Consider the following 26,222-nt stretch of genomic DNA (forward strand, 5'->3'; position numbering starts at 1 on the left):
CAGTGAAACCAGAAACTGGTTCTTTGAAAAGATCAACAGAATTGACAAACCTTTAGCTAGAATGAATAAGAAAAAAAGAGAAGACTCAAATTACTAACATAAAAGTTGAGGGTACATTCCTATGTATTTTACACATAAAAAAAGCATAGAAGAAAGTACTTTGAACAATTGTACACCAATAAACTGGATAACCTACATGAAATGGACAAATTCCTAGAAACACAAAACCAATGAAGATCAGGGATACCTCGGTGGCTCAGTCAGTTAAGCGTCTGCCTTCAGCTCAGGTGATCATCACAGGGTCCTGGGATCGAGTCCCATATTGGGCTCCCTGCTCAGTGGGGAGCCTGCTTCTCCCTCTGCCTGCTGCTCCCCCTGCTTGTGCTCTCTCTCTCTCTGGCAAATAAATAAATAAAATCTTAAAAAAAAAAACACAACAAAGACTGAATCATAAAGAAACAGAAAATTTGAATAGATCTATAACTAGTAGGATACTGACTCAGTAATCAAAAAGCTCAGGTACAAAGAAAAGCCCAGGCGTGATGGCTTCACTGGTAAATTCTACCAAACATTCAAAAAAGAACGAACACCAATCCTTCTCAAACTTTTCCCAAAACTTGAAAGGGAAGAAACACTTTCTAACTCAATCCTGTGAGGCCAGCTGACCCTGACATGAAAGTCAGACAAAGATACAAAAAGGAAGAAAAAAACACGGACCAGTATCCTTTATGAGCACTGATGTAAAAATTCTCAACAAAATATTATCAAAATGAATTTAACACCATATTAGAAGGGTTATACACCATGACCAGATGAAATTTATTCCTGAAATTTAAGTATGGTTCAACATACAGAAATTGATCAATGTAATACACCACATTAAAAGTATGAGGGAACAGGGGCACCTGGGTGGCTCAGTCGTTGGGCGCCTGCCTTCGGCTCGGGTCATGGTCCCAGGGTACTGGGATCGAGCCCCGTGTCAGGCTCCCTGCTCGGCGGGAAGCCTGCTTCTCCCTCTCCCACTCCCCCTGCTTGTGTTCCCTCTCTCGCTGTGTCTCTCTCTGTCAAATAAATCTTAAAAAAAAAAAAAAAAAGTATGAGGGAACATTGACATGATCATCTCAATGATGCAGAAAATGCATTTGACAGGATCCAATGCCCTTTCATGATTAAAAATACATGAAATAAACCAGGAATAGAAGAAAACTACCTCAACATAATAAGAGATTTATAAGAAACCCACAGTGAGCATCATATTCAATGGTCAGGGATTGAAAGCTTTTCCTATAAGATCAGGAACAAAGCTTTCACCACTTCTATTCAACATAGTATTGGAAATTTGAGTCAGCAATTAAGCAAGGAAAAAAAAAGACATCCAAATTAGACAGGAAGAAGTAAAATTATCTCTATTTGCAGATGAATTATCTTACATGTAGAAAATCTTAAAGATTCTACAAACAGTTAGACATAATAAATGAATTTGCTGAGTAACAAGATACAAAATCAACACACAAAATTCAGTCACACTTCTACACACTAACAACAAGCAATCTAAAAAAGAAATTACAAAAACACTTCCATTTATAGTAGCATCAAAAAAAATAAAATGTTAGGAATTAACCTAACCAAGGAGGTGAAAGACTTGTACAATGAAAACTACAAAACATTGCTGAAAAAATTAAAGAAAACAAACAGAAACATATTCCATGTTCATGAATTGGAAGACTTAACATTGTTGAGATGTCAGTACTACCCAAAATGATCTACAGATTCAATGCAATCCCTATCAAAATCCCAATAACATTTTTTGCAGAAACAGAAAAACCCATCCTAAAACTCATATGGAATCTCAAGGGATGCTGAATAGCTAAAACTATCTTGGAAAAGAACAAAGCTTCATGACGCATACCTCCTGATTTTAAAATTTACTACAAAGCCAGAGTAGTCAAAACAATGTGGTACAGGCAGAAACACAGACATATAGACCAATGGAATAGAATGCAGAGCCCAAAAATAAACCTTCATGTATATGGTCAAATGATTTTTGACAAGTGTGCCAAGACCATTCAATGGGAAAAGGCCAGTCTTTTCAACAAATGAATCTGGAATAACTGGATATCCATATGCAAAAGAACGAAGTTGTACCTTAACAGCATATATAAAGATTAACTCAAAATGGCTCAAAGATTTAAATGCAAGACCTAAAACTGTAAAACATAGAAGAAAACATGGGAAAAGCTTTACAACATTGGATTTGGCAATGATTTCTTGGATATGATAGCAAAAGCACAGGCAATAAAACAAAAAATGGACAAACTGGACTTCATGAAATTTAGAATTTTTTTGTGCATCAATATAGTGAAAGTAAACTTATGGAATGGAAAAAGATTTGCAAGGTATATATCTGATAAGGGATTCATATAATCAGAATATGTAAAGAGCTACTAAAACTCAACAACATAATAACAACCTGGTTTAAAAATAGGCAAAGGAGGGATGGCTCGGTGGCTCAGTCCATTAAGTGTCTGCCTTCGGCTCAGGTCATGATCCCAGGGTCCTGGGATCAAGTCCCACATTGGGACTCTTGCTCAGTGGGGAGCCTGCTTCTCCCTCTGCCTGCTGCTCCCCCTGTTTGTGCTCACTGTCTCTCTCTCTCTCTCTAACAAATAAATAAAAAATCTTAAAAAAAATAGGCAAAGGACTTGAATAGATATTTCTCCAGTGACAACATATGGAAGGTCAATAAGCACATGAAAAGATGTTTAACATCATTAATTATTAGGTAAATGCAACTCAAATCACAATGAGAAACCACCCTGCATCCATTAGGATAGCTAGCACCAAAAACATAGAAAATAACAAGTGTTGATGATGATATGGAGATACTGGAACCCTTGTGTACTGTCAGTGAGAATGTAAAATGGTGCAGTCATTATGGAAAATGGTAAGGTGGTTCTTCAATAAAATGAAAGAGAATTACCATATGATCCAGCAGTTCCACATCTAGGTATATACCCAAAAGAATTGAAAGCAGGGACTTGAACAGATATTTGCACACTCATGTAAATAGCAGTGTTATCCACAACAGCCAAAAGGCTGATGCAACCCAAGTATCCCTTGAGGGATGAATAGATAAACAGAATGTGGAATATACAATGGAATATTATTCAGCCTTAAACAGGAAAGAAATTCTGACCTATGCTGCAACATGGGTGAAACTTGAAGGCATTATACTAATTGAAATGTGAGTCACAAAAGGACAACTAGTGTATGATTCCCCTTTTATGAGGTAGTGAGAGTAGCCAAAATCATAGAAACAGAAAATAGAATGGTGGTTGTCATGGGCTGGGGGAGAGAAGGGCAAAAAGGGGAGTTACTGCTTAATGAATAGACAGTTTCCGTATTACAAGATGTAGGGAGTTCTGGAGGTGGATGTCAGTAGTGGCGGCACAACAATGTGAATGTGCTTACTATCACTAAACTGTACACTTAAAAATAGTTAACATGTGCGGCACCTGGGTGGCTCAGCGGGTTGAGCATCTGACTCTTGATTTCAGCTCAGGTCATGATCTTGGGGTTGTGAGACTGAGCCCCACCTTGGACTCCACACTCAGTGCAGAGTTTGCTTCTCTCCCTCTCCCTATGCCCCTCCCCCTGCTTGCATTCTCTCTCTCTAAAATAAATAAAGAAATCTTAAAAAGAAATAGTTAACATAATACATTTTCTGTTACATGTATTTTACCATAGTAAAAAGGTTTTTTTTTGGGGGGGGGGGAAGTAAAACAAAGACTTTTGCAGACAGACAAAACCAGAAAGTTTATCATTAATAGATCTACACTAGAAGAAATGTTGACTTTAGGCTAAAGAAGTATGGTACCAGATAGAAACTTGGATCTATGCAAAGTAATGATGAGCTCTATAAATGGTCAATATTTGGTTAAATGTGAAAAACTTGTTTTCCCTTTAAAAGGTAATAGGCTAAAGCAAAAATAATAACAATGTATTATAGGGTTTAGAACAACAAGTGTTGTTCCTTTTTACTAATACTTAATTCAATTTACCTTTTACCTCTCACATTTTACCATAAGCATCAAGGTTAAACCATACCTTACACATTTTGTTTGGAAATCATCATAGTTAAACATCCAAGTTCATCACTTATGGTTTTGGGTGCAATTGTAAATGGGATCGACTCCTTAATTTCTCTCTCTTCTGTCTTGTTGTTGGTGTATAGGAATGCCACTGATTTCTGTACATTGATTTTATATCCTGCTATATATATATCTATATATATTATATCTATATATATTACTGAATTCCTGTATGAATTCTAGCAGTTTTGGGGTGGAGTCTTTTGGGTTTTCCACATCAAGTATCATATCATCTGCAAAGAGAGTTTGACTTCTTTGCTGATTTGGATGCCTTTTATTTCTTTTTGTTGTCTGATTGCTGAGGCTAGGACTTCTAGTACTATGTTGAACAGCAGTGGTGATGGTGGACATCCCTGCGATGTTCCTGAACTTAGGGGAAAGTTCTAGGTTTTTCCCCATTGAGAATGATATTCACTGTGGGTTTTTCATAGATGGCTTTTATGATATTGAGGTATGTACCTTCTATCCCTATACTCTGAAGAGTTTTGATCAAGAAAGGGTGCTGTACTTTGTCAAATGCTTTTTCTGCATCTATTGAGAGGATCATATGGTTCTTGTTCTTTTTTTTTATTAATGTATTGTATCACATTGATTGATTTGCGGATGTTGAACCAACCTTGCAGCCCAGGAATAAATCCCACTTGGTCGTGGTGAATAATCCTTTCAATGTACTGTTGGATCCTATTGCCTAGTATTTTGGTGAGAATTTTGGCATCCATGTTCATCAGGGATGTTGGTCTGTAATTCTCCTTTTTGATGGGGTCTCTGTTTGGTTTTGGGATCAAGGTAATGCTGGCCTCATAAAATGAGTTTGGAAGTTTTCCTTCCATTTGTGTTTTTTGGAACAGTTTCAGAAGAATAGGTATTAATTCTTCTCAAAATGTTTGGTAGAATTCCCCTGCGAAGCCATCTGGCCCTGGGCTTTTGTTTGTTGGGAGATTTTTGATGACTGCTTCAATTTCCTTCGTGGTTATGGGTCTGTTCAGGTTTTCTATTTCTTCCTGGTTCAGTTTTGGTAGCTTATATGTCTCTAGGAATGCATCCATTTCTTCCAGATTGTCTAATTTGCTGGCATATAGTGGCTCATAATATGTTCTTATAATTGTTTGTATTTCTTTGGCGTTGGTTGTGATCTCTCCTCTTTCATTCATGATTTTATTTATTTGGGTCCTTTCTCTTTTCTTTTTGGTAAGTCTGGCCAGGGGTTTATCAATCTTATTAATTCTTTCAAAGAACCAGCTCTTAGTTTCGTTGATCTGTTCTACTGTTCTTTTGGTTTCTATTTCATTGATTTCTGCTCTGATCTTTACTATTTCTCTTCTCCTGCTGGGCTTAGGCTTTATTTGCTGTTCTTTCTCCAGCTCCTTTAGGTGTAGGGTTAGGTTGTGTATTTGAGACCTTTCTTGTTTTTTGAGAAGGGCTTGTATTGCTATATACTTTCCTCTTAGGACGGCCTTTGCTGCATCCCAAAGATTTTGAACAGTTGTGTTTTCATTTTCATTTGTTTCCATGAATTTTTTAAATTCTTCTTTAATTTCCTGGTTGACCCATTCATTCTGTAGTAGGATGCTCTTTAGCCTCCATGTATTTGAGTTCTTTCCAACTTTCCTTTTGTGACTGAGTTCTAGTTTCAAAGCATTGTGGTCCAAGAATATGCAGGGAATGATCCCAATCTTTTGGTACCAGTTGAGACCTGATTTGTGACCCAGGATGTGACCTATTCTGGAGAATGTTCCATGGGTACTAGAGAAGAATGTGTATTCTGTTGCTTTGAGATGGAATGTTCTGAATATATCTGTGAAGTCCATCTGGCCCAGTGTGTCATTTAAAGTCTTTATTTCCTTGTTGATCTTTTGCTTAGATGATCTGTCCATTTCAGTGAGGGGGGTGTTAAAGTCCCCTACACTTATTGTATTGTTGTCAATGTGTTTCTTTGATTTTATTATTAATTGGCTTATATAATTGGCTGCTCCCATGTTAGGGACATAGATATTTACAATTGTTAGGTCTTGTTGGATAGACCCTTTAAGTATGATATAGTGCCCTTCCTCATCTCTTATTATAGTCTTTGGTTTAAAATCTAATTTGTCTGATATAAGGGTTGCCACCCCAGCTTTCTTTTGATGTCCATTAGCATGGTAAATGGTCTTCCACCCCCTCACTTTCCATCTGGAGGTGTCTTTGGGTCTAAAATGAGTCTCTTGTAGACAGTGTATCGATGGGTCTTGTTTTTTTATCCAATCTCATACCCTGTGTCTTTTGATTGGGGCATTTAGCTCATTTACATTCAGGGTAACTGTTGAAAGATATGAATTTAGTGCCATTGTATTGCCTGTAAGGTGACTGTTGTTGTGTATTGTCTCTGTTCCTTTCTGGTCTATGTTACTTTTAGGCTCTCTCCTTGCTCAGAGAACCCCTTTCAATATTTCTTGTAGGGCTGGTTTCGTGTTTGCAAATTCTTTTAGTTTTTGTTTGTCCTGGAAGCTTTTTATCTCTCCTTCTATTTTCAATGACAGCCTAGCTGGCTATAGTATTCTTGGCTGCATATTTTTCTCATTTAGTGCTCCGAATATATCATGCCAGTCCTTTTTGGCCTGCCAGGTGTCTGTGGATAAGTCTGCTACCAATCTAATGTTTCTACCATTGTAGGTTACAGACCTCTTGTCCCGAGCTGCTTTCAGGATCTTCTCTTTGTCTCTGAGACTCGTGAGTTTTATTATTAGATGTCGGGGTGTTGACCTATTTTTATGGATTTTGAGGGGGGTTCTCTGTGCCTCCTGGATTTTGATGCCTGTTTCCTTCCCCAAATTAGGGAAGTTCTCTGCCATAATTTGCTCCAGTACAACTTCTGCCCCTCTCTTTCTTCTTCTTCTGGGATCCCAATTATTCTAATGTTTTGCTTTATGGTGTCACTTATCTCTCGAATTCTGCCCTCGTGATCCAGTAGTTGTTTATCTCTTTTTCTCAGCTTCTTTATTCTCCATCATTTGGTCTTCTATATCACTAATTTTCTCTTCTGCCTCATTTATCCTAGCAGTTAGAGCCTCCATTTTTTATTGTACCTCATTAAAAGTCTTTTGGGTTTCGACTTGGTGAGATTTTAGCTCTTTTATTTCTCCAGAAAGGGATTCTCTAGTTACCTCCATGCTTTTTTCAAGCCTAGCTAGTATCTTTATAATCGTCATTCTGAACTCTAGTTCTGACATCTTACTAATGTCTGTATTGATTAGATCCCTGGAAGTTGGTACTGCCTCTTGTTCTTTTTTTTGAGGTGAGTTTTTCCATCTTGTCACTTTGTCCAGAGAGGAATAGATGAATGAGAGAATAAAATGCTAAAAAAAATGCTAAAAGGGTAACAATGACCCCAGAAAAATATACACTAAACAGATCAGAAGAGACCCGAAACTTGGGGGGAGGTGGGGGGAAGAAAGGGGAAAAAAATATGATTAGGCTGGTGAATATAATAGAGCCACACACTAGATTTTGGGTGTACTTTGGTCTGTTAGAAGAAATCACCTCCCAAAATTTTAAAGAAAGAAAAACTCATATATATACAAAAATAAGGGTAAATATGATGAAGGGATGGAATATGACTGTAAAGATGAAAATTTAAAAAGATTTTTAAAAAGGAATTGATAAGAATTTGGTTGAAAAAAGAATGAAAAAAATTTTTAAAAAGAGAGAATGTGATCAGGCAGGAGACTAGGACAACAACATCATACACTAGATTTAGGGTATATTTTGGTCTGTTAGAAGAAACTGTATCCCAAAATTTTAAAGAAAGAAAAACTTATATATATATACAAAAAATAAGGTTAAATACAATGAAGAGATAGAATATGACTGTAAAAATGAAAAATTAAAAAAGATTTTAAAAAAGGAATTGATAAGATGTTGGTTGAAAAAGGAAAGAAGAAAAATTGAACAAAAAAATAGAAAAAGAAAAAATAAAGAAAATTTTAAAAATTAACCTTGAAAGACTAAAGCATCATGGGAAAAAAGCCATGAATTCTATGTGCTGTATTCCCCCAGCGCTGGAGTTTTGCCCTTCTCATTGATCGGTAAACTTGGTCTTGGTTGGCTGTTCTTGCTGATCTTCTGGGAGAGGGGCCTGTTGCTGTGGTTTCCAAGTGTCTTTGCCAGAGGTGGAATTGCCCTGCCCTTGCCGGGTCGGGCTAAGTAATCTGCTTGGGTTTGCTCTCGGGAGCCTTTGTTCCCTGCAAGCTTTCCGTACAGCTTTGGGAGACGAGAGTGAAAATGGTGGCCTCCCAATTTCTGCCCCAGAGGAGTCAAGAACTCGGGGCACCGCTCCTCAGTGAGGCCCCAGAGAAAAGCAGTCAATCACTCCCGTCTCCCTGGTCTCCGGCCACTCTCCATGCTCACCCAGCCTGTGACCGAGCGTTTCTATCTCTGGCACCTGACCCCGTGTGGAGTCTCCAAACCCAGCAGATCCCTGTGGTGCACTCCCACACCACTCCTCCCGGGGGAGGAAGGGGAGTCTCCCCGGATCTGCCGCTTGTTGGGTCCCTGCTGGAAGAGCAGTGGCCTGACTGTGCCGCAGATCATGGTTTATGGCAACCCCGAGCTGAGAGTCCACTCCTCGGCTCCGTCTCTGCAGCCAGCTTCCCTGCTCTGATACCTGGGAGCTCTGCCGCACTCAGGCACCCCCGGTCTTTCTGTCAGTCTGGCAGTTTTTTTATAAGATTAAACATACATTTACTTTATGACTTGGTAATTTCACTGCTAGGTATTTATCCAATTAAAAAAAAAGGTGTAAGGATATTAGTGGCAGCTTTATAACAGTCAAAACCTAAAAACAATCTGAATGTCTATCAACCAGTGGGTGGATAAACAATTTATGGTATATCCAAATACAGGGATATTACTAAGCAATATAAAAAATGAACTACTGACACAGGCAACAACATGGATAAATCTCAAAAGCATGATTGTAAGTGAAAGAAGCCGAACACAAGAGCATATACTAGATGATTCTATTTGTTTGAAATTCTAGAAAAGTTATGGTAATAGAAAGTGGGGGAGTGGAGACTGGGGTTGGAAGGTGGGTTGATGGCAAAGGGGGAGGGAACTTTATAGGTTAATGAATATGTTTTCTTCCTTGATTGCACTGGTTGGTTGTGGTTATAGGTGTATGCACCTGTCAAAACTCGCTGAACTCAACTCTTATAATATGGATGTTTATATTGTATTAAATATTTCAACGAAGCTAATTTTATAAAAGAAATACAAATAACTTTTAGACATATGAAAAATTCCCAATTTCACTATAAACAGATAAATGAACATTAAAACTACACTAAGATGACCATTCTCAGCTATCATTTAGTAAAAACACAAAAGCTTGACAATATATTCAGTTGGTGAATTCTTTAAGAAATTGGTTTTTACATGCATTGTGGAAGGAGAGGAAAGTGGTACAATTCTCTCTGAGGAGTATCTGGCAATATCTACCCAAATTACAGATCCATCTACTCTCTAATCCTACAATCCCATTTCTGTGACTCTATCCTACAGAAACACCCACATATGTGTGCAACAGACTAGAAACAACCCAAGTGTCCATCAAAAGGAGACTGGTTAAATAAATTATAGTACATCCACACAATAGAAAGCTAGACTGCTCTAAAGAATGAGGAAGACTTTTTTATATGATATGGAAGGATCTCTAGGAGCATTTTAGTAAAAACAAAAGGAAACCAGGAAAGGAAGAAATCTGAATAAATATTCAAAATTTTTATATTTGAATAAAGAAATACTGAAAGGATAAATAAGACGCTAATCAAAATGGTTACTAAAAATCGCCTTTTTAAAAAAGATTTATTTATTTATTTATTTGACAGAGAAAGAAAGAGAGCAGAAGCAGGGGGAGCAGCAGAGGGAGAGGGAAAAGCAGGCTCCCCGCTGAGCAGGAAGCTCAACATGGGGCTCGATCCTAGGACCCTGGGATCATGACCTGAGCCAAAGGCAGATACTTAAGCGACTGAACCAACCAGGTGCCCCTCAATTTGTTTTTAATTAGAGAACTCTGAGTTTTTTTTTTTTTAAAGATTTATTTATTTATATTAGAGAGAGAGTAGGAGAGTGTGAGCAGGGGAAGGGGCAGAGGAAGAGAGAGAGGGAGAGAATCTGAAGCAGACCCCCCACCGAGCAGGGAACCTGACTCGGGGCTCAATCCCACGATCCCAAGATCATGACCTAAGCTGAAATTAAGAGTCAGACGGTCAACCAACTGAGCCACCCAGGCACTCTGAGCACTACTTAGTTCTTTGGGAATAGTTTTGGTAAAAGTTACTGAAGTCTTGCCTAGAAATTCCTTCTTTCCTTCCCTCCACTCCTCTCTTCCACCTTCTCTGCTTTTCCTCCCTTCCTTCCTACAAAAATGCACTGCTTCTATGCAAGAGGGTTTTGGAAGACAAGGAAGGATACTAGTTCCTTGGGTCAGAGCTAAGAATCCTATAGCTGTAGTTTCCATGATACCTAAGAGGTCTGGGCTATAGGGCCCAGGGAGCTACAATAAAAACAAGTTCAGCAACAAGGGATGTCACTCATCTTAGGTAAGTAAGAGGAAAGCCCCCCAAAGCAGTCTAGCCCCTTGCCCTGAGTGTCTGACACAGCCCTATCTAAAACATACAGGCTCCTGCTTCATTCCGGCTTGAGGTTGATCACTTTGCCCACCACTTCAGAGGCTGATCATGCTGAAAAGACCAGACACCGTGCACAGCATCTAAGCCTTTCTGGTTCTTTACCATAGTTTATTACTTTTAAGTGTGACTCCAACTACCCACTCCCCCATCATTGGTTGATTCTATAAATTGACTTCATTTTGATGATTAAAAATGCCCAAATTGTATCTTTGTAAGATTCCCTTTTTTTTCTTTAAAAAAGATTATAGTCCATTATATTCTTCATATAAATTTTCCCTGTGGGGAAGATGTGAACAGTAACACATCCTCTGTACCCCAGTTACTTCCTCCACTCTAACTGGCCAAGCAATAGAAAAAGGCAATTAAGAGGTGAGGAGAAATGATCAGCACAATCACTCAGTGTACTCTGCAAAAATGCAACTCACTTAAAAATTCTAAATCAGAAAGAATAGACTTTAAAATACTTGTTCTTTCTGTTCAGCACCCACAGTTTTCCCATGGGAGTGGTTTCCAAGTTGTTTATTCTCTTGAGATTCATAAATCTCTCCTTTAAGTCTTCCAACCTTAAATACAAAAGCATTTTCAATATGAGAGTATGGGGTTGGGGAAGTGGTTTGCTTTGTTTTTAAAAGATACAAGTAATACATGAATACATTCTTCATGAAAAAATTTCAAACAACACATAGATATATAGAGTAAAAAGTGAAATTTTCCTTCACATAACCTTACCCCACAATCCCATTTCCCTTTCCAGAAGTAACACTGTTTGGGATATACCCTTCTTGAATTTTATCATGCATGTGTATACATGTACGTGTATGTATTCAATATATAGGTATATGTTGGTATTAAATATGTAAATGTAAAAAGACTAAGACAACTCGAACAGTTGTTGTTTATTCATTCTTTTTATGACTGCATTTTTAAAATAATGATAAAATATACATAATACAAAATTTACCATGTTGACCATTTTCAAGTGCAGAGTTCAGTATTTTTAAGTACATTCTAATTATTATGCAAACATCACCACCATCAATCTCTAAAATTCTTTTCATCATGCAAACTGAAACTCTATGCCCATTAAACAAGAACTCCCCATTCTGCCTTTCTCTTCCCCAGCCCATGGCAACCACCATTCTATTTTCTGTCTCTATGATTTTGGCTACTCTCACTACCTCATAAAAGGGGAATCATACACTAGTTGTCCTTTTGTGACTCACATTTCAATTAGCATAATGTCTTCAAGTTTCAGCCATGTTGCAGCATAGGTCAGAATTTCCTTCCTGTTTAAGGCTGAATAATATTCCATTGTATATTCCACATTCTGTTTATCTATTCATCCCTCAAGGGATACTTGGGTTGCATCAGCCTTTTGGCTGTTGTGGATAACACTGCTATTTACACGAGTATGCAAATATCTATTCAAGTCCCTGCTTTCAATTCTTTGGGTATAAACTCAAAAGCAGAATTGCTTGATCATATAGTGATTCTACATTTACTTTTTAGAGAAAGTGCTATTCTGGTTCCTATAGTGACTGCAGCATCATTTTTCACTCTGAACAACAATGCACAAGCGTTCCAATTTCTCCATATTACCATCAACACTTGTTATTTTCTGTTGTTTTTATAAGAGCCATCCTAATGAGTATGTATTCATTCTTGTAACAAAATTACTTGAAAACTTAGTATAGCCAGGTGCTGTGTGAGACATTAGAGATATGATTGCAAAATGAATATAAACTAAAATTGAAGACATATATCCAGAACTTGGAAGTACATATTAAAAATCAATAAATTAATGGGCGCCTGGGTGGCTCGGTCATTAAGCGTCTGCCTTCGGCTCAGGTCATGATCCCAGGGTCCTGGGATCGAGCCCCGCATCGGGCTCCCTGCTCAGTGGGAAGCCTGCTTCTCCCTCTCCCACTCCCCCTGCTTGTGATTCCTCTCTTGCTATGTCTCTCTCTGTCAAATAAATGAATAACATTTTTTAAAAAATCAATAAATTACTAAAAAGAAATGGTTCAAAAATGTGACACAACTCAAACTTATCCAATAAAATAGGGAAATAATTTCTATTTGGTAAATAAAGTATAAATAATTACCTAAATCTTTATTAAAAAGAAAAGATCCTAAACTGACATAATAGCAATAACATTAGTGTTTAGCATGGGTAGTTAAAATGTATAAAACATAAATACTGATAGACTGCATCTAGGTCAGAGTGTGGCATCTATCTGGGATACTCTAGCTACCAGGATCAGTCCTCACTAATATGTATATAATGCTCTAGTTGCTGATTGTTATGTTATACACATTTAAATAAATTCTAAGAACAAATTATACTAAACAACTTACCACTTCTTCAAGCACTTTTTTTTCTGAGTCCAGTGATCGAACTCGATTTCTTAAAGTCAGAATTTCCTCATCCAGTCTCTGATTATGTTCCCTTGCTTTCTGTAGGTCAACAGAATCTAAAAGAGAGAACAGACACAGTTGGCTCAATTGGATCAAAGTTTTAAATTGAGGGACTAACTTTAAAACCAAGGAAGTGCTATTTCCTGCCTTCTCATCAGTCCTACCATGTCTCTACATATGTGATTCTCTGCACAGGCGAGCTGCTACACTCTCAAGTCCAGCCCTAGAATATTCTACCAACCTATCCAAACAGAACAGAATTTTTTTATTACTCACATCAGACTAATGAGCTGGATATTTTGAGAATAGGATTTCCAGCAATAGAGGCTCTTCGAGGAATTGTACTTTCAAAGCAGTGGAGCCTACCTCCTAAAAGTTACACAACCGAGAAAATGATCTTCCCATCTTGCTTGGGGTCCTGTCTCTCTTACACACCACATATACTCCTAGACACTTTTCTTTTACTCAGCAACAGCAGGGCCCCACAGATGACAAATGGTGAGCCATGAGCAGTGAATGGACAGATTTTCCTAGCTAAATAAAGTTCATGCATCAAAACCATCTTTCTGCCTGCACCACAGCCCATAAAATAGTAGTCAAGTCTGAGCTTAGCACCTCACGGTAAGACCTGCTCTTTCCAGCGCTCATCAGTTTCAGTATTGCAAACTTGCTGCCTGAGACTTTCCTGAATTTGTGGCTGTTTCTTTTGAGCTACTTCTGCTCATATTTCTCTTATTTTTCTTCTGCTTTAAAGTCTCCTTTGTTTTCCTTCTTCATCGCCTTCATTAATTATTCCTTGTGTTTTTTCTTTCTTCATTTTTTCTTTTTTCCACTTCCTATTTTCTTTTCTCCCTTAGTATGTAATTTTTTTTAAATTTGAAAAGTGTTGAAAACACAGCAAAAAGAAAAAAAAATCATTCACAATCCCACCCAGTATGTGCGAGTGGATGTGATATATAATGAGAGACAGAGACAGAGACATTTGGTTTTTGGCCTGTGAAGTTTTTTTTAAAGATTTAAACGATGCTACATAATCTGTCTGCAACTTTACCACTTGTGAGTATGTCATGGATGTCTTTACAGGACAACCCTTATAAAGTCACTTTCCATTTCTCATTTGGAACTATTTTTAGGTTAGTTTTACTGGTTCTTGCTCTTCCTACAAATGGAATCTTAATATACGTATTTTTTGTGTCCGGCTTCTTTTGCTCAATATATATTTTGGGGATTCCATCTGTCATATTGATAATTTATTCCTCTCTACTCTTTAGTCCATCTTATTCATATACCACTTATAAATATATCAGTCTTCATCCAATCTCTCATTTTGTTCTGCACAGTGCACCATTGTCCAAATGTGCCATAATGTGTGTCACTTTTCCCCTACTGAAGAAGATTCAGGTGTGTTGCCAATGCTTTACTCTTATAAACAATTCTAAAATCATTATCCTTGTTTATCAGTCTTTAGGCACTTATGACATTATTTCCAAAAAATAAATCCCCAGAAATGGGACAGCTGGATCAGAGGATATGTGCATTTAGAAAATGTAATAGATATTGCCAAATTACTCTTTAAAAAGATTGTACAAAGTTACATTCTGTGCAATGACACTGCCCATTTCTCCACACTGAATGTTACCAGAATTTCAATTTTCATAAATCTCAAAGATGCATTTGAATAATGGCTTGTTTTAAACACTGATTTATTTATTTGAGAGAGAGAGAGAGAGAGTGTGTGTGGGGGATGGCCAGAGAGAGAGGGAGAGAGAAACCCAAGCAGACTCCACACTAAGTGCAGAGCCTAATGCAGGGTTCAATCTCACAACCCTGAGGTCAGGCCTGAGCTGAAACCAAGAGTGGGACACAACCAACTCCACCACCCTGGTGCTCCAAATAATGACTTGTTTTAATGCAATATTGTTTTGCTGATCACAAATGGAATATAGGCTTTCTGTTAAAAAGAAAAACTATACAGTTATGTTCAAAGTGAATATTGTCATCTAACCCTTATTCACCACGCTGACCTAAAATAATATTGTTAATACTTAGTAAATATTCTTCAAAATATTTTATATGCATATTCTTCAGATAAGGGTTGTATTAAAAATATTTAACAACTGCTAAAGCATGGGCCCTCACCTATAAGAACGTAGCTCCAGAGAAGAGTTCTAGAGAACTGCCAAGTATTATCCCTTTAGTGGCTGGGAAGACAAGGGGTGGGGAGGAGCTGGGATTGCTGGGGTAGGTGGTAGACAGCTGAAAGACTCAAGGCAGCAGCTATTTACAACTAATACAAAATTATTCCAGTGTCTTCACAACTTTATTGCCATACATTAATGTGTACCACCTCATAGCAGTCCTGTGGACATACACACACAGACACACACACCCAAAAAATAAAAGCCAAAATAGCATTATACCACATATATTACTCTACAACTTGCTTTTTTCACTTGATAATATATCATAAACATCTATTCACATCTGTGCACATAGATCTATGTCCTTATTAATAGATACACAGTCACTCAGTTAGCCAATCCATTGCGGATAAACACAACTTAATTTTTTTTTTTTAAAGATTTTATTTATTTATTTGAGAGAGAATGCGAGACAGAGAGCACGAGAAGGGGGAAGGTCAGAGGGAGAAGCAGACTCCCCGCCGAGCAGGGAGCCCGATGCGGGACTCGATCCCGGGACTCCAGGATCATGACCTGAACCGAAAGCAGTCGCTTAACCAACTGAGCCACCCAGGCACCCCAACACAACTTAATTTTGCTACCCCAAAAGTTACTTCTTACTCTCAGTACTTTTACAAGTTCTTCTATAGTCATTAGTGATAATGTAATATCTTTATCTGGTTTTGATATCAAGGTAATGCAGATCTCTTAAAAGTTGGAAAGTATTTTGGCTTCTTCAATTTTCTGGAAGACTTTATGTAAAATTGGTATTATTAATTCTTAAAAATTTTTTAGACATCTGAGCCTAGAGTTTTCTTCATGGGAAGATTTTTAACTACAAATTCAATTCCTTTGGCAGATTTCTTCTTGAGTGAGGCTTGGTAGTTTGTCTTTGAAGGAATGTGTTCATGTCATAATGGTCATTAAATATAGTGGCATGAAGTTGTTCAAAATATTCCCTTATTATCTTTTTGGTCTGTAGAAATGTTCTTTTTATCGTTTCTTATATTGGTGATTTGTTGTCTTCTTTTTTTCATGATCAATCTAATTAGAAGTTTACCAGTGTTACTGATCCTTCCAAAGAACCACTCTTGGTTCCATAATTTACTCTTTTATGGTTCTGTCTTTAATTTTATTGACTTCCACTCTTATTTTTAATACCCCTTTCATTTCACTTGCTTTGGAATTAATTTGCTCTTCTTATTCTGGGTTTTTAAGGTGAAAGGTTGGATCACTTTGAGTCCTTTCTTGATTTCTGGTATAAGCATTAAATAGTATAAATTCCCATCCAAGCACGGATTTAGTTACTTCCCCCCAAATATCGATGTGTTGTTTTTTTTTTCATTTTCATTCAAGTTAACTCATGGAAAATATTTTCTAATATGCCTTGTGATTTTTTTCTCCGAAGGCATGGCAGTTTAGAAATATCTTGTTTGGCTTCCAAATATTGGGGGATTGTCTAAATACTTTTGTTATTGATTCTTAGTCTAATTCTATTATGGTCAGAGAACACAATTTGTGTGATTTCAGTTCTTCCACAGAAAGTTGTTTTATGGCTCAGTACAGCCTCTCCTTGTGAATGTTCCATGTGTACTTGAAAAGAACCTGTGATTTGGTGGAGTTTTCTATAATTATCAATTTGGTCATGTTGGTTGGTACTATTCTTAAGTCTTTATCCTTACTGATTTTGTTTTCTTGTTTTATCAGTTACTAAGAAAGCAGCGCTCATGTTATAATTGTATTCGTGTATTTTTGAAAAGGAGGGTTAACAATCTTGATCACCAATTACAATGTGTGGGGTTTTTTTCCCCACACATCCAGGCAATTCTTGGACACTAGCCAGGTATCGTATAATTCAACTCAATTTTGACACTATCTAGCTCAAGACAGCAGCAGATTCCACAAGTAAGGGCTAAGTCCCACAAGAATGCCTACCACTTCAGATGCCAATGACAAACCCATCTTATTACATGTGCTTCTGACTGACTGGTTATAAATCAGAGGTTGCCACAACCCCCATCTTCGTTTGATTAACTTGTTAGAGTGGCTCACAGAATTTAGAGAAACATTTTACTCACTAGATTACCAGTTTATTATAAAAGGATATGACTCAAGAATAGCCAGATGGGAGAGATGCATGGAGCAAGGTATTAAGTAGAAGGGTCAGGAGCTTCCATATCCTCTCTGTGCACACCAACCCAGAAAGCTCTCCAGACCCTATCTTTTTGGGTTTTTATAAAGGTTTCATTCATAGGCATGATTGACAAAATCACTGGCCATTGCTGACTGAACTCAATCTCTAGTCACTGTCCACTTCCAGCCTCTGGTAACCTAGGGGCTTTCCAAAAGTCCTCATTAACATAACAAAAGACAGTTTTTATCATTCCCATCACAGGAAATTTCAAGGGTTTTAGAAGCTTCGTGCCAGAAACAGGGCCAACATTGACAAATGAATGGATAAAGAAGATATGGTATATACACACACACACACACACACACACAATGGAATATTATGCAGCCATCAGAAAATAAAATCTTGCCATTTGAAACAACGTGGATGGAACTAGAGGGTATTATGCTAAGCGAAATAAGTCAATCAGAGAAAGACAATTATCATATGATCTCACTGATATGTGGAATTTAAGAAACAAAACAGAGGATCATAGGGGAAGTGAAGAAAAAATAAAACAAGACACAACTAGAGAGGGAGACAAACCATAAGAGACTCTTAATCATAGGAAACAAACTGAGGGTTGTTGGAGGGGTGGGGGTGGAGAGATGGGGATAACTGGGTGATGGGACATTAAGGAGGGCATGTAATGAGCACTAGGTATATATAAGACTGATGAATCACAGACCTGTACCTCTGAAACCAATAAAACATTATATGTTAATTAATTGAATTATAATAAAAATTTTAAAAAAAGAAGCAGAGACAAAGACCAAATATATATTTCTTATTATAAATCACAATATCACTGGGAAACCTAGTTTTAGAATTATTTAAAATGGGTAACATGCTATGGACTCCGGGAAACAAACTGAGGGTTTCAGAGGGGAGGGAGGTGGGGGGATGGGTTAGCCGGGTGGTGGGTATTAAGGAGGGCACGTATTGCAATGAGCAATAGGTGTTACATGCAAACAATGAATCATGGAACACTATATCAAAAACTAATGAAGTACTGTATGGTGACTAACATAACAATAAATAAATAAATAAATAAATAAATAAATAAATAAATAAAATAGGTAACATGTTTTTAATCATTTTTGTAGTTGCTACCATTATAACACTCAAATTTTATTGTATTATTTATAGCTGGTAACATTTGTACATAGTCAAACTAGGGTCAGATTAACAAATTCACCATGGATTCTAAGCCTGTTGGCTTCTGGGTGAACAAATCTGTGTGAGGTATTGTTAAATTCATCATAAGGTGTCTTGATCTCAGTGGTAAGATATGTATTATTTGTGTTGACCACAGGTTTTAGAGTCAGATATATATGGGTTCAAATATCAGCTCTACATTACTTAATTCATTAATACTTAATGTAGCTATTGGATAACTCACTTAACCTTGCCATAACTCAGCTTCTTTGTTTATGAAATGGGAATAATAATACTCACTACTTGGAATTGTTGTGAGGATTAGAGTTAATACATACATATAAGGCACCCAGTACTTAGTAAGCAATAAGTGGTAGTAGTAGTTATAGTAGTAGGAATAAGTAATAACAGTGGCAATAGTGCTTTATTATTATTATTAAAGATATTATGTTAAAACATGTATAATACACTTACGTTATTGTTTAATGTATTATTAAATATTATATCTGCTGACATGCATGACTCACCATTTTCTTTCAGTTTTGTCAAATTTTCTTTCAGTTTCTCAATTTCTAGCTGAGCCTTCTCAAGGGCAGAATCTAAAGAAAAAAGAAAAAAAATATATATATATATTTTTTGTCCTGACAAAGCAAACTTTATTGTGGCCCCGAGGTTGGAGCTTTTCCCTCCAGGTCCTGCTGAGACTCAAGAGTTGGGGGTGAGGGCCCCTTGTGTCGCCCCCAACAGCTCCATCCCATTCAGACTCAGGTGGAGAGAGGCTGGGTGGGGGGAACCTGGGGAACACGCCGAGGAAGGCCACCCCGCATGTGCTCTAGCTGGCTCTCCCGCAGTCCCTGCAGCCAGGCCACTCCTGGCTCCTCATTTCTTGAATCCGGGCTTTTTAGGTTTGAGTGTGGGTTTGGCCTTTTTCACAGGACTCTTGTCTTTAAGCCTGGGTCTCACGGCCTCCTCTTCCTTTTCCACCTTTTTTTTCTTGGCAACACTTGTCTGCTTCTGGGACGCCAGCCTCTTGACTTGTTTAAGAGGGGTCTCCTCCTCTAGGGACACATCTACGTCATCGTCGTCGTCATCATCGTCAACCTCACCGCTGTCACCTTCCTCCTCCTCCTCCTACTCCTCCTCCTCCTCCTCCTCTTCCTCCCAGGACAGGTCTGCAGTGTCGTAAAGTTCCTGGCCACTAAGGAGCAAATGGTTAGTGTAATGATCAAATTTAAAATGATTCTCTTTCTTTGGAATACTCCCTTTCTGCTGATTGTCCTTTCAGTTTCTGCATAAATGTCACCTCCAGGAAACTTTTCCAGACTCCTTCTCTTAATGTTCCTACTGCACCCTATCATTATTCCTGATTATGTGATCATATACAGGAAATGTGGGATATGAAGCTGGATAGATAGGCAAGGGCCAAACCAGGAAGTCCTTAGACAGCTCAGTATTTTACAGAATAAATTTTTTATGGAGGCTTAAATTACTGAAGGTAATTGAGAAGTTCTGCAAACATTTGATTTCCACTTAAAAAAAAAAACAACCTATATTTACAATAACACATACAGCCAAATATATCATATACCAAACTCAAATATATCAGAGACCACCAAATGCATTAATTCATGCTGCCAGGTTAGCTTCTCCTGTCATGTTTATGCAGATATTTGAAAATCATAGCTCTCCATCATGACTCTTAAACTAGTAATATTTCTGAAACTGTTGGTTTTAAGTTTCCGAGACCTCTCTATTTGACAGTTTTACTTCCCAAGTCTACTCCTTTAGTGGTTACCCGAGATATTTTTTTGGAACTTTTTTATTATGGAAAGTTTCAAACATATATAAAAGTAGATAGAACAGTTATGGAAATACCTATATCTATCATCCGGCTTTTAACAATTATCAAGCCATAGCCAATCTTGTTGCATTTACATCCTTAAATATTAAATACTTAGGTTTTTTTTTTTAAGATTTTATTTATTTATTTGACAGAGAGAGAGACACAGCGAGAGAGGGAACACAAGCAGGGGGAGTGGAAGAGGGAGAAGCAGGCTTCCCGCAGAGCAGGGAGCCCGATGCGGGGCTCCATCCCAGGACCCTGGGATCATGACCTGAGCCGAAGGCAGACGCTTAATGACTGAGCCACCCAGGCGCCCTTAAATCATTTTTTAATGCTGTATAGCAAATCACCACAAACTTAGTGACTTAAAACAACATCCATCTATCAGCTAACAGTTTTGTAGATCAGAAGTCCAGGAAGGTGTGGCCGGGTTTTCTGATAAGAGTCTTAGGAGGCTAAAATCAAGGTGTGAGCTGGATGTGTTCCTCTCTGAAGCTTCAGGAAAGAATCCATTTCCAAGCTCATTAAGGTTATGGGCTGAATTTGGTCCCATGGTTGTAGGATTGAAGTCTCCATCTTCTTGCTAACTGTTAGCCAGGGAGCTCTATCAGCTTTTAGAAGAAACCAACATTCTTTGTCACATGGTGTCTTCCATCTTCAAAGTCAGCAAAGGAGAATTTCCCTCACGTTGAATCCTTCTCACACTTTGAATATCTTTTACCAGGAAAAGACTAACCCCTTTTAAGGGCTCATCTGATCAGGTCAGTCTCACCCAGGATAATCTCTCTTTCTTAAAGGCAACTGATTTGGGGCCTTAACTACATCTGTAAAGGCTCTTCACAGGAGCATCTATATTGTTTTTGATTGAATAACTGTGAAAAGGTATGTGTTCACCAAGTGGGATTCTTGGAGACGATCTTGGATTTCTTACCACCTTTGCTTTTGGTTCTGAACTAACATTTCATTGCCTAATCCAAGATCATGAAGATTTACTATGTTTTCTTCTGAGAGGGTTATAGTTTTAACTCTTACATTTAGCTTTGTAGTCCATTTTGAGTTAATTTTTGTGTGGGTATTACGTAGGGGCCTTTATAAGGCAAATCCCAAAAACCATATCGCTCATCTATAAATATTTCACTATATATCTCTAAAAGATAAGAACTCTTTTTTAATATTGCTCATTATTTTACTTTATAGTTAAATTACAAGATAAGAACTCTTTTTAAACCTAAACTCCACATGTGGTTAAGGAAATTTAACAATTTCTTATATATCCAGTACATATCCACATTTCCAATTCTTTCACAAATTTAACAAATGTGTTTGAATCAGGATCCAGTAAAGGCCACACATTATAATTGGTTAGTAATTCCTTTAAATTGGGGCACCTGGGTGGCTCAGTCATTAAGCGTCTTCCTACAGATCAGGTCACAGTCCCAGCGTCCTGGGATCAAGCCCTGCATCAGGTTCCCTGCTCCACGGGAAGCCTGCTTCTCCCTCTCCCACTCACCCTGCTTGTGTTCCGTCTCTTGCTGTGTCTCTCGCTGTCAAATAAATAAATAAAATCTTTAAAAAGTATAATAATAATTCCTTTAAATTTAAAAAATTCATCTTTTTCTTTCAATTTATTTATTGAAGAATACTCTAAATATTTGACATGAATTCTTTTTTATTCTTAAAAAATATCTTTGTTATTATTCAAAATTTTTAATTCCCATCCAAATTTTTGGAAATGATATAGAGAGAACTAGAAAATAAACTAAAATAGAGTACTTCATCCAAAAGAGTCATTTTGGGGGCACGTGGGTGGCGTGCCCATTGGCTCAGGTCATGATCTTGGGGTCCTGGGATCCAGCCCTGCATCAGGCTCCCTGCTTAGTGGGAAGTTTGCTTCTCCTTTTCCCTCTGCCCCTCTCCCCTGCTCCTGCTCTCTCTCTTTCAAATAAATAAAATCTTTAAAAATAAATAAATAAATAAATAAATAAATAAACAAATCAGTTTGGTGAAAGAAGTAGACTAATAGTTGGTAAACACTGCCATAGAACACAGTTACCTAGAAATACATTCTGACTTATAAATTGATGACTCAAGAAGTTATACACATTGGTACTAATATATTTTATTTTATTTTTTGATACTACATATATTTTTAAAGGACTTGCTAATTCAGCTTCCCAACAGTCCCCCAGTATACTTACTGGGGAGACAGCTTTCAGTTAATAGTTTAGGATCTACCAGACTAACCAACTGCTGATGGAAGAGGGGGCCATATGATGGTGTTCTGTTGTGTCCAAATGTAACTAAGAGGAATGAGTGTCCTGCTTTACCTTTCTCCTTCTGTATTGCAAGCAGCAAAGACTGCTTCTCATCATACTCACATAGCCAAATTTCTTTTCTTTTTTTAAAATTGGGTGTATAGCTTGCATACAGTAAAATTCACCCTTTTAGGTGTACAGTTCAGTGAATTTTGACAAATATAATGGTGTACACACCAACCCTATAAGGATATAGAACACTATATTCCAAAAATTTCATTTGTGTTCACTGTTTAAAACACATTCTTTTTTTAAAAAATATTTTATTTATTTATTTATTTGACAGAGAGAGAGAGAGAGAGCACAAGCAGGGGGAGCAGGCAGAGGGAGAGAGAGAAGCAGGCTCCCTACTGAGTAAGAAGTCCGATGTGGGACTTGATCCCAGGACCCTGGAATAATGAACTGAGTCGAAGGCAGATGCTCAACCAACTGAGCCACCCAGGTGCCCTTAAAACACATTCTTAACAAAATCTCAACCCTCCTGATATTCTTTGTTTTTAAATCCACATCAATTTGGCAGAATCTTTACTGTTTTAACATTTAACACTTTAAAGATATGATCCTAAAGTAACCTATACACTGCATTTGAAAATTGGCCCAATTTCTTAATCATTGTAAATAATAAATATAGAAAGGGGATAATTTTTAAAGTTTAAACTTTATTCTAAAATAAATTGTTGATAAAGGAAAGATTTAAATATAAACAATGAAACCCTAAAAGCACAATAAAACACTATAGGGATGAACACTTTAAAAAACCTTGTAGTGATATAGAAAAGGCTTTTAGAGGAGGAGCAAGATGGCAGAGGAGTAGGAGACCTAAATTTCGTCTGGTCCCAGGAATTCAGCTAGATATCGATCAAACCATTCTGAACACCTACGAACTCAACAGGAGATTGAAGAAGAGAATAGCAGCAACTCTCTGAACAGAAAAGTGACCACTTTCTGGAAGGTAGGACGTGTGGAGCAGTGAATCCGAGGCAATATTCAGGAAGATAGACCGCGGGGGTAGGGAACCTCTGTCAGCCGCTACTGGCAAGTGATAGAGCCCCGGAGCACAAAATCGGAACTTTTAGAAGTCTATTCCACTGAGGGATGTCGCTCCAGTGGCTAAGTGGGGGGGTGGAACCCTCGCTGGGACAGTGTGGTCTCAGGACCCTCAGGGTCACAGAAAGACCAGGGGTGCCTGAGTGTGGCAGAGCTCCCAGGTATCAAAGCGGGTAAGCCGGCTGCAGAGACGGAGCCGAGGGTGGGCTCTCAGCTCGGGGTTGCCATAAACTGTGATCCCCAGCACAGTCTAGCCACTGCTATTCCAGCAGGGACGCAACAAGAGGCAGATCCAGGGAGACTCCCCTTCCTCCCCTGGGAGGAGAGGCGCAGGAGCGCACCGCAGGAATTGGCTGGGTTTGGAGACTCCAAATGGCGTTGTGTGCCAGAGATAGAAATGCTCAATCACAGGCTGGGTGAGCACGGAGTGTGGCTGGAGACTGGGGAGACGGGAGTGATTGACTGCTTTTCTCTGGGGGCGCACTGAGGAGTGGGGCCCCGAGATCTTGGCTCCTCCGGGGTGGAGATTGGGGGGCCACCATTTTCACTCTCCTCCCCCAAAGCTGTACGGAAAGCTTGCAGGGAACAAAAGCTCCCAAGAGTAAACCCGAGCAGATTACTTAGCCGGACCAGCAAGGGTGGTGCAATTCCGCCTCCAGCAAAGACATTTCAGAACCACTGTGACAGGCCCCTCCCACAGAAGCAAGACCAGCTAGCTAAGACCAAGTTTACCAATCAATAAGAACGGCAGAACTCCAGCACTAGGGGAATACAGCACATAGAATTCATGGCTTTTTTCCCATGATTCTTTAGTCTTTCAAAGTTCATTTTTTAAATTTTCTTTTTCTATTTATTTTTGAATTTTTCTTTTTCCCTTTTTCAACCAAACAACTGATCAATCTGTTTTTTAAGTATCTTTTTTATTTTTCATTTTTAGAGTCATATTCTATCCCTTCATTGTAGTTAACCTTATTTTTGGCATATATATAAGTTGTTCTCTCTTTAAAATTTTGGGAGACAGTTTCTTCTAACAGACCAAAATATACCCTAAATCTATAGTGTATGGCTTTGTTCTAGTCTCCTGCCTGATCACATTCTCTCCTTTTTGTTTTGTTTTGTTTTTTTCAATTTCTCTTCTTTCTTTTTTCAACCAACTTCTTATCTTATCAATTCCTTTTATAAAATCTTATAATTTTCATCTTTACAATCATATTCCATCCCTTCATCATATTTACTCTTATTTATGTACATATATAAGTTTTTCTTTCTTTAAAATTTTGGGAGGCAGTTTCTTCTAACAGACAAAAATATGCCGAAAATTTGGTGTGTGGCACTGATCTGTTCACCAGCCTGATCATATTCTTTTTTTATTCTTTCTTCTCCTTTCTTTTCCCCCAGTTTCAGGTCTCTTCTGATCTGTTTAGTGTATATTTTTCTGGGGTCGTTATTACCCTATTAGCATTTTGTTCTCTCATTCATCAATTCTCCTCTGGACAAAATGATAAGATGGAAAAATTCACCTCAAAAAAAAAGAACAAGAGGGTGCCTGGGTGGCTCAGTCGTTAAGCATCTGCCTTCGGCTCAGGTCATGATCCCAGGGTCCTGGGATCAAGTCCCACATCGGGGTCCCTGCTCGGCAGGAAGCTTCCTTCTCCCTCTCCCATTCCCCCTGCTTGTGTTCCTGCTCTCGCTATCTCTCTCTCTGTCAAATAAATAAATAAAATCTTAAAAAAAAAAAAAAAAAGAGGCAGTACTGACTCCCAGAGACCTAATCAACATGGACATTAGTAAGATGTCGGAACTAAAGTTCAGAATGACGATTATAAAGACACAAGCTGGGCTTGAAAAAGGCAAGGAAGATACTAAAGAAATCTTTCTGGAGAAATAAAAGAGCTAAAATCTAACCAAGTCGAAATAAAAAAGGCTATTAATGAGGTGGAATCAAAACTGGAGGCTCTAACTGCTAGGATAAATGAGGCAGAAGAGAAAATTAGTGATATAGAAGACCAAATGATGGAGAATAAAGAAGCTGAGAAAAAGAGATAAACAACTACTGGATCACGAGGGCAGAATTCGAGAGATAAGTGACACCATAAAGCAAAACATTAGAATAATTGGGATCCCAGAAGAAGAAGAAAGAGAGGGGCAGAAGTTGTACTGGAGCAAATTATGGCAGAGAACTTCCCTAATTTGGGGAAGGAAACAGGCATCAAAATCCAGGAGGCACAGAGAACCCCCCTCAAAATCCATAAAAATAGGTCAACACCCCGACATC

The 26,222-nt window shown here is 38.1% G+C and overlaps 1 protein-coding gene across 1 annotated transcript in view; it reads right to left on the reverse strand.

Annotated features, from left to right (window-relative positions):
* Positions 1 to 26,222, reverse strand: part of CCDC30 (coiled-coil domain containing 30) — a 103,513-nt gene that overhangs the window by 68,682 nt on the left and 8,609 nt on the right. The window contains 2 exon segments of the mRNA XM_035018842.1: positions 13,175 to 13,290; positions 19,270 to 19,341. Of these exon segments, the coding sequence (XP_034874733.1) occupies positions 13,175 to 13,290; positions 19,270 to 19,341 (188 nt within the window).

The sequence above is a fragment of the Mirounga leonina genome, unplaced genomic scaffold (assembly GCF_011800145.1).
Source record: "Mirounga leonina isolate KUSES-001 unplaced genomic scaffold, KU_Mleo_1.0 Mir_173, whole genome shotgun sequence".
Classification (NCBI taxonomy): Eukaryota; Metazoa; Chordata; class Mammalia; order Carnivora; family Phocidae; genus Mirounga; species Mirounga leonina.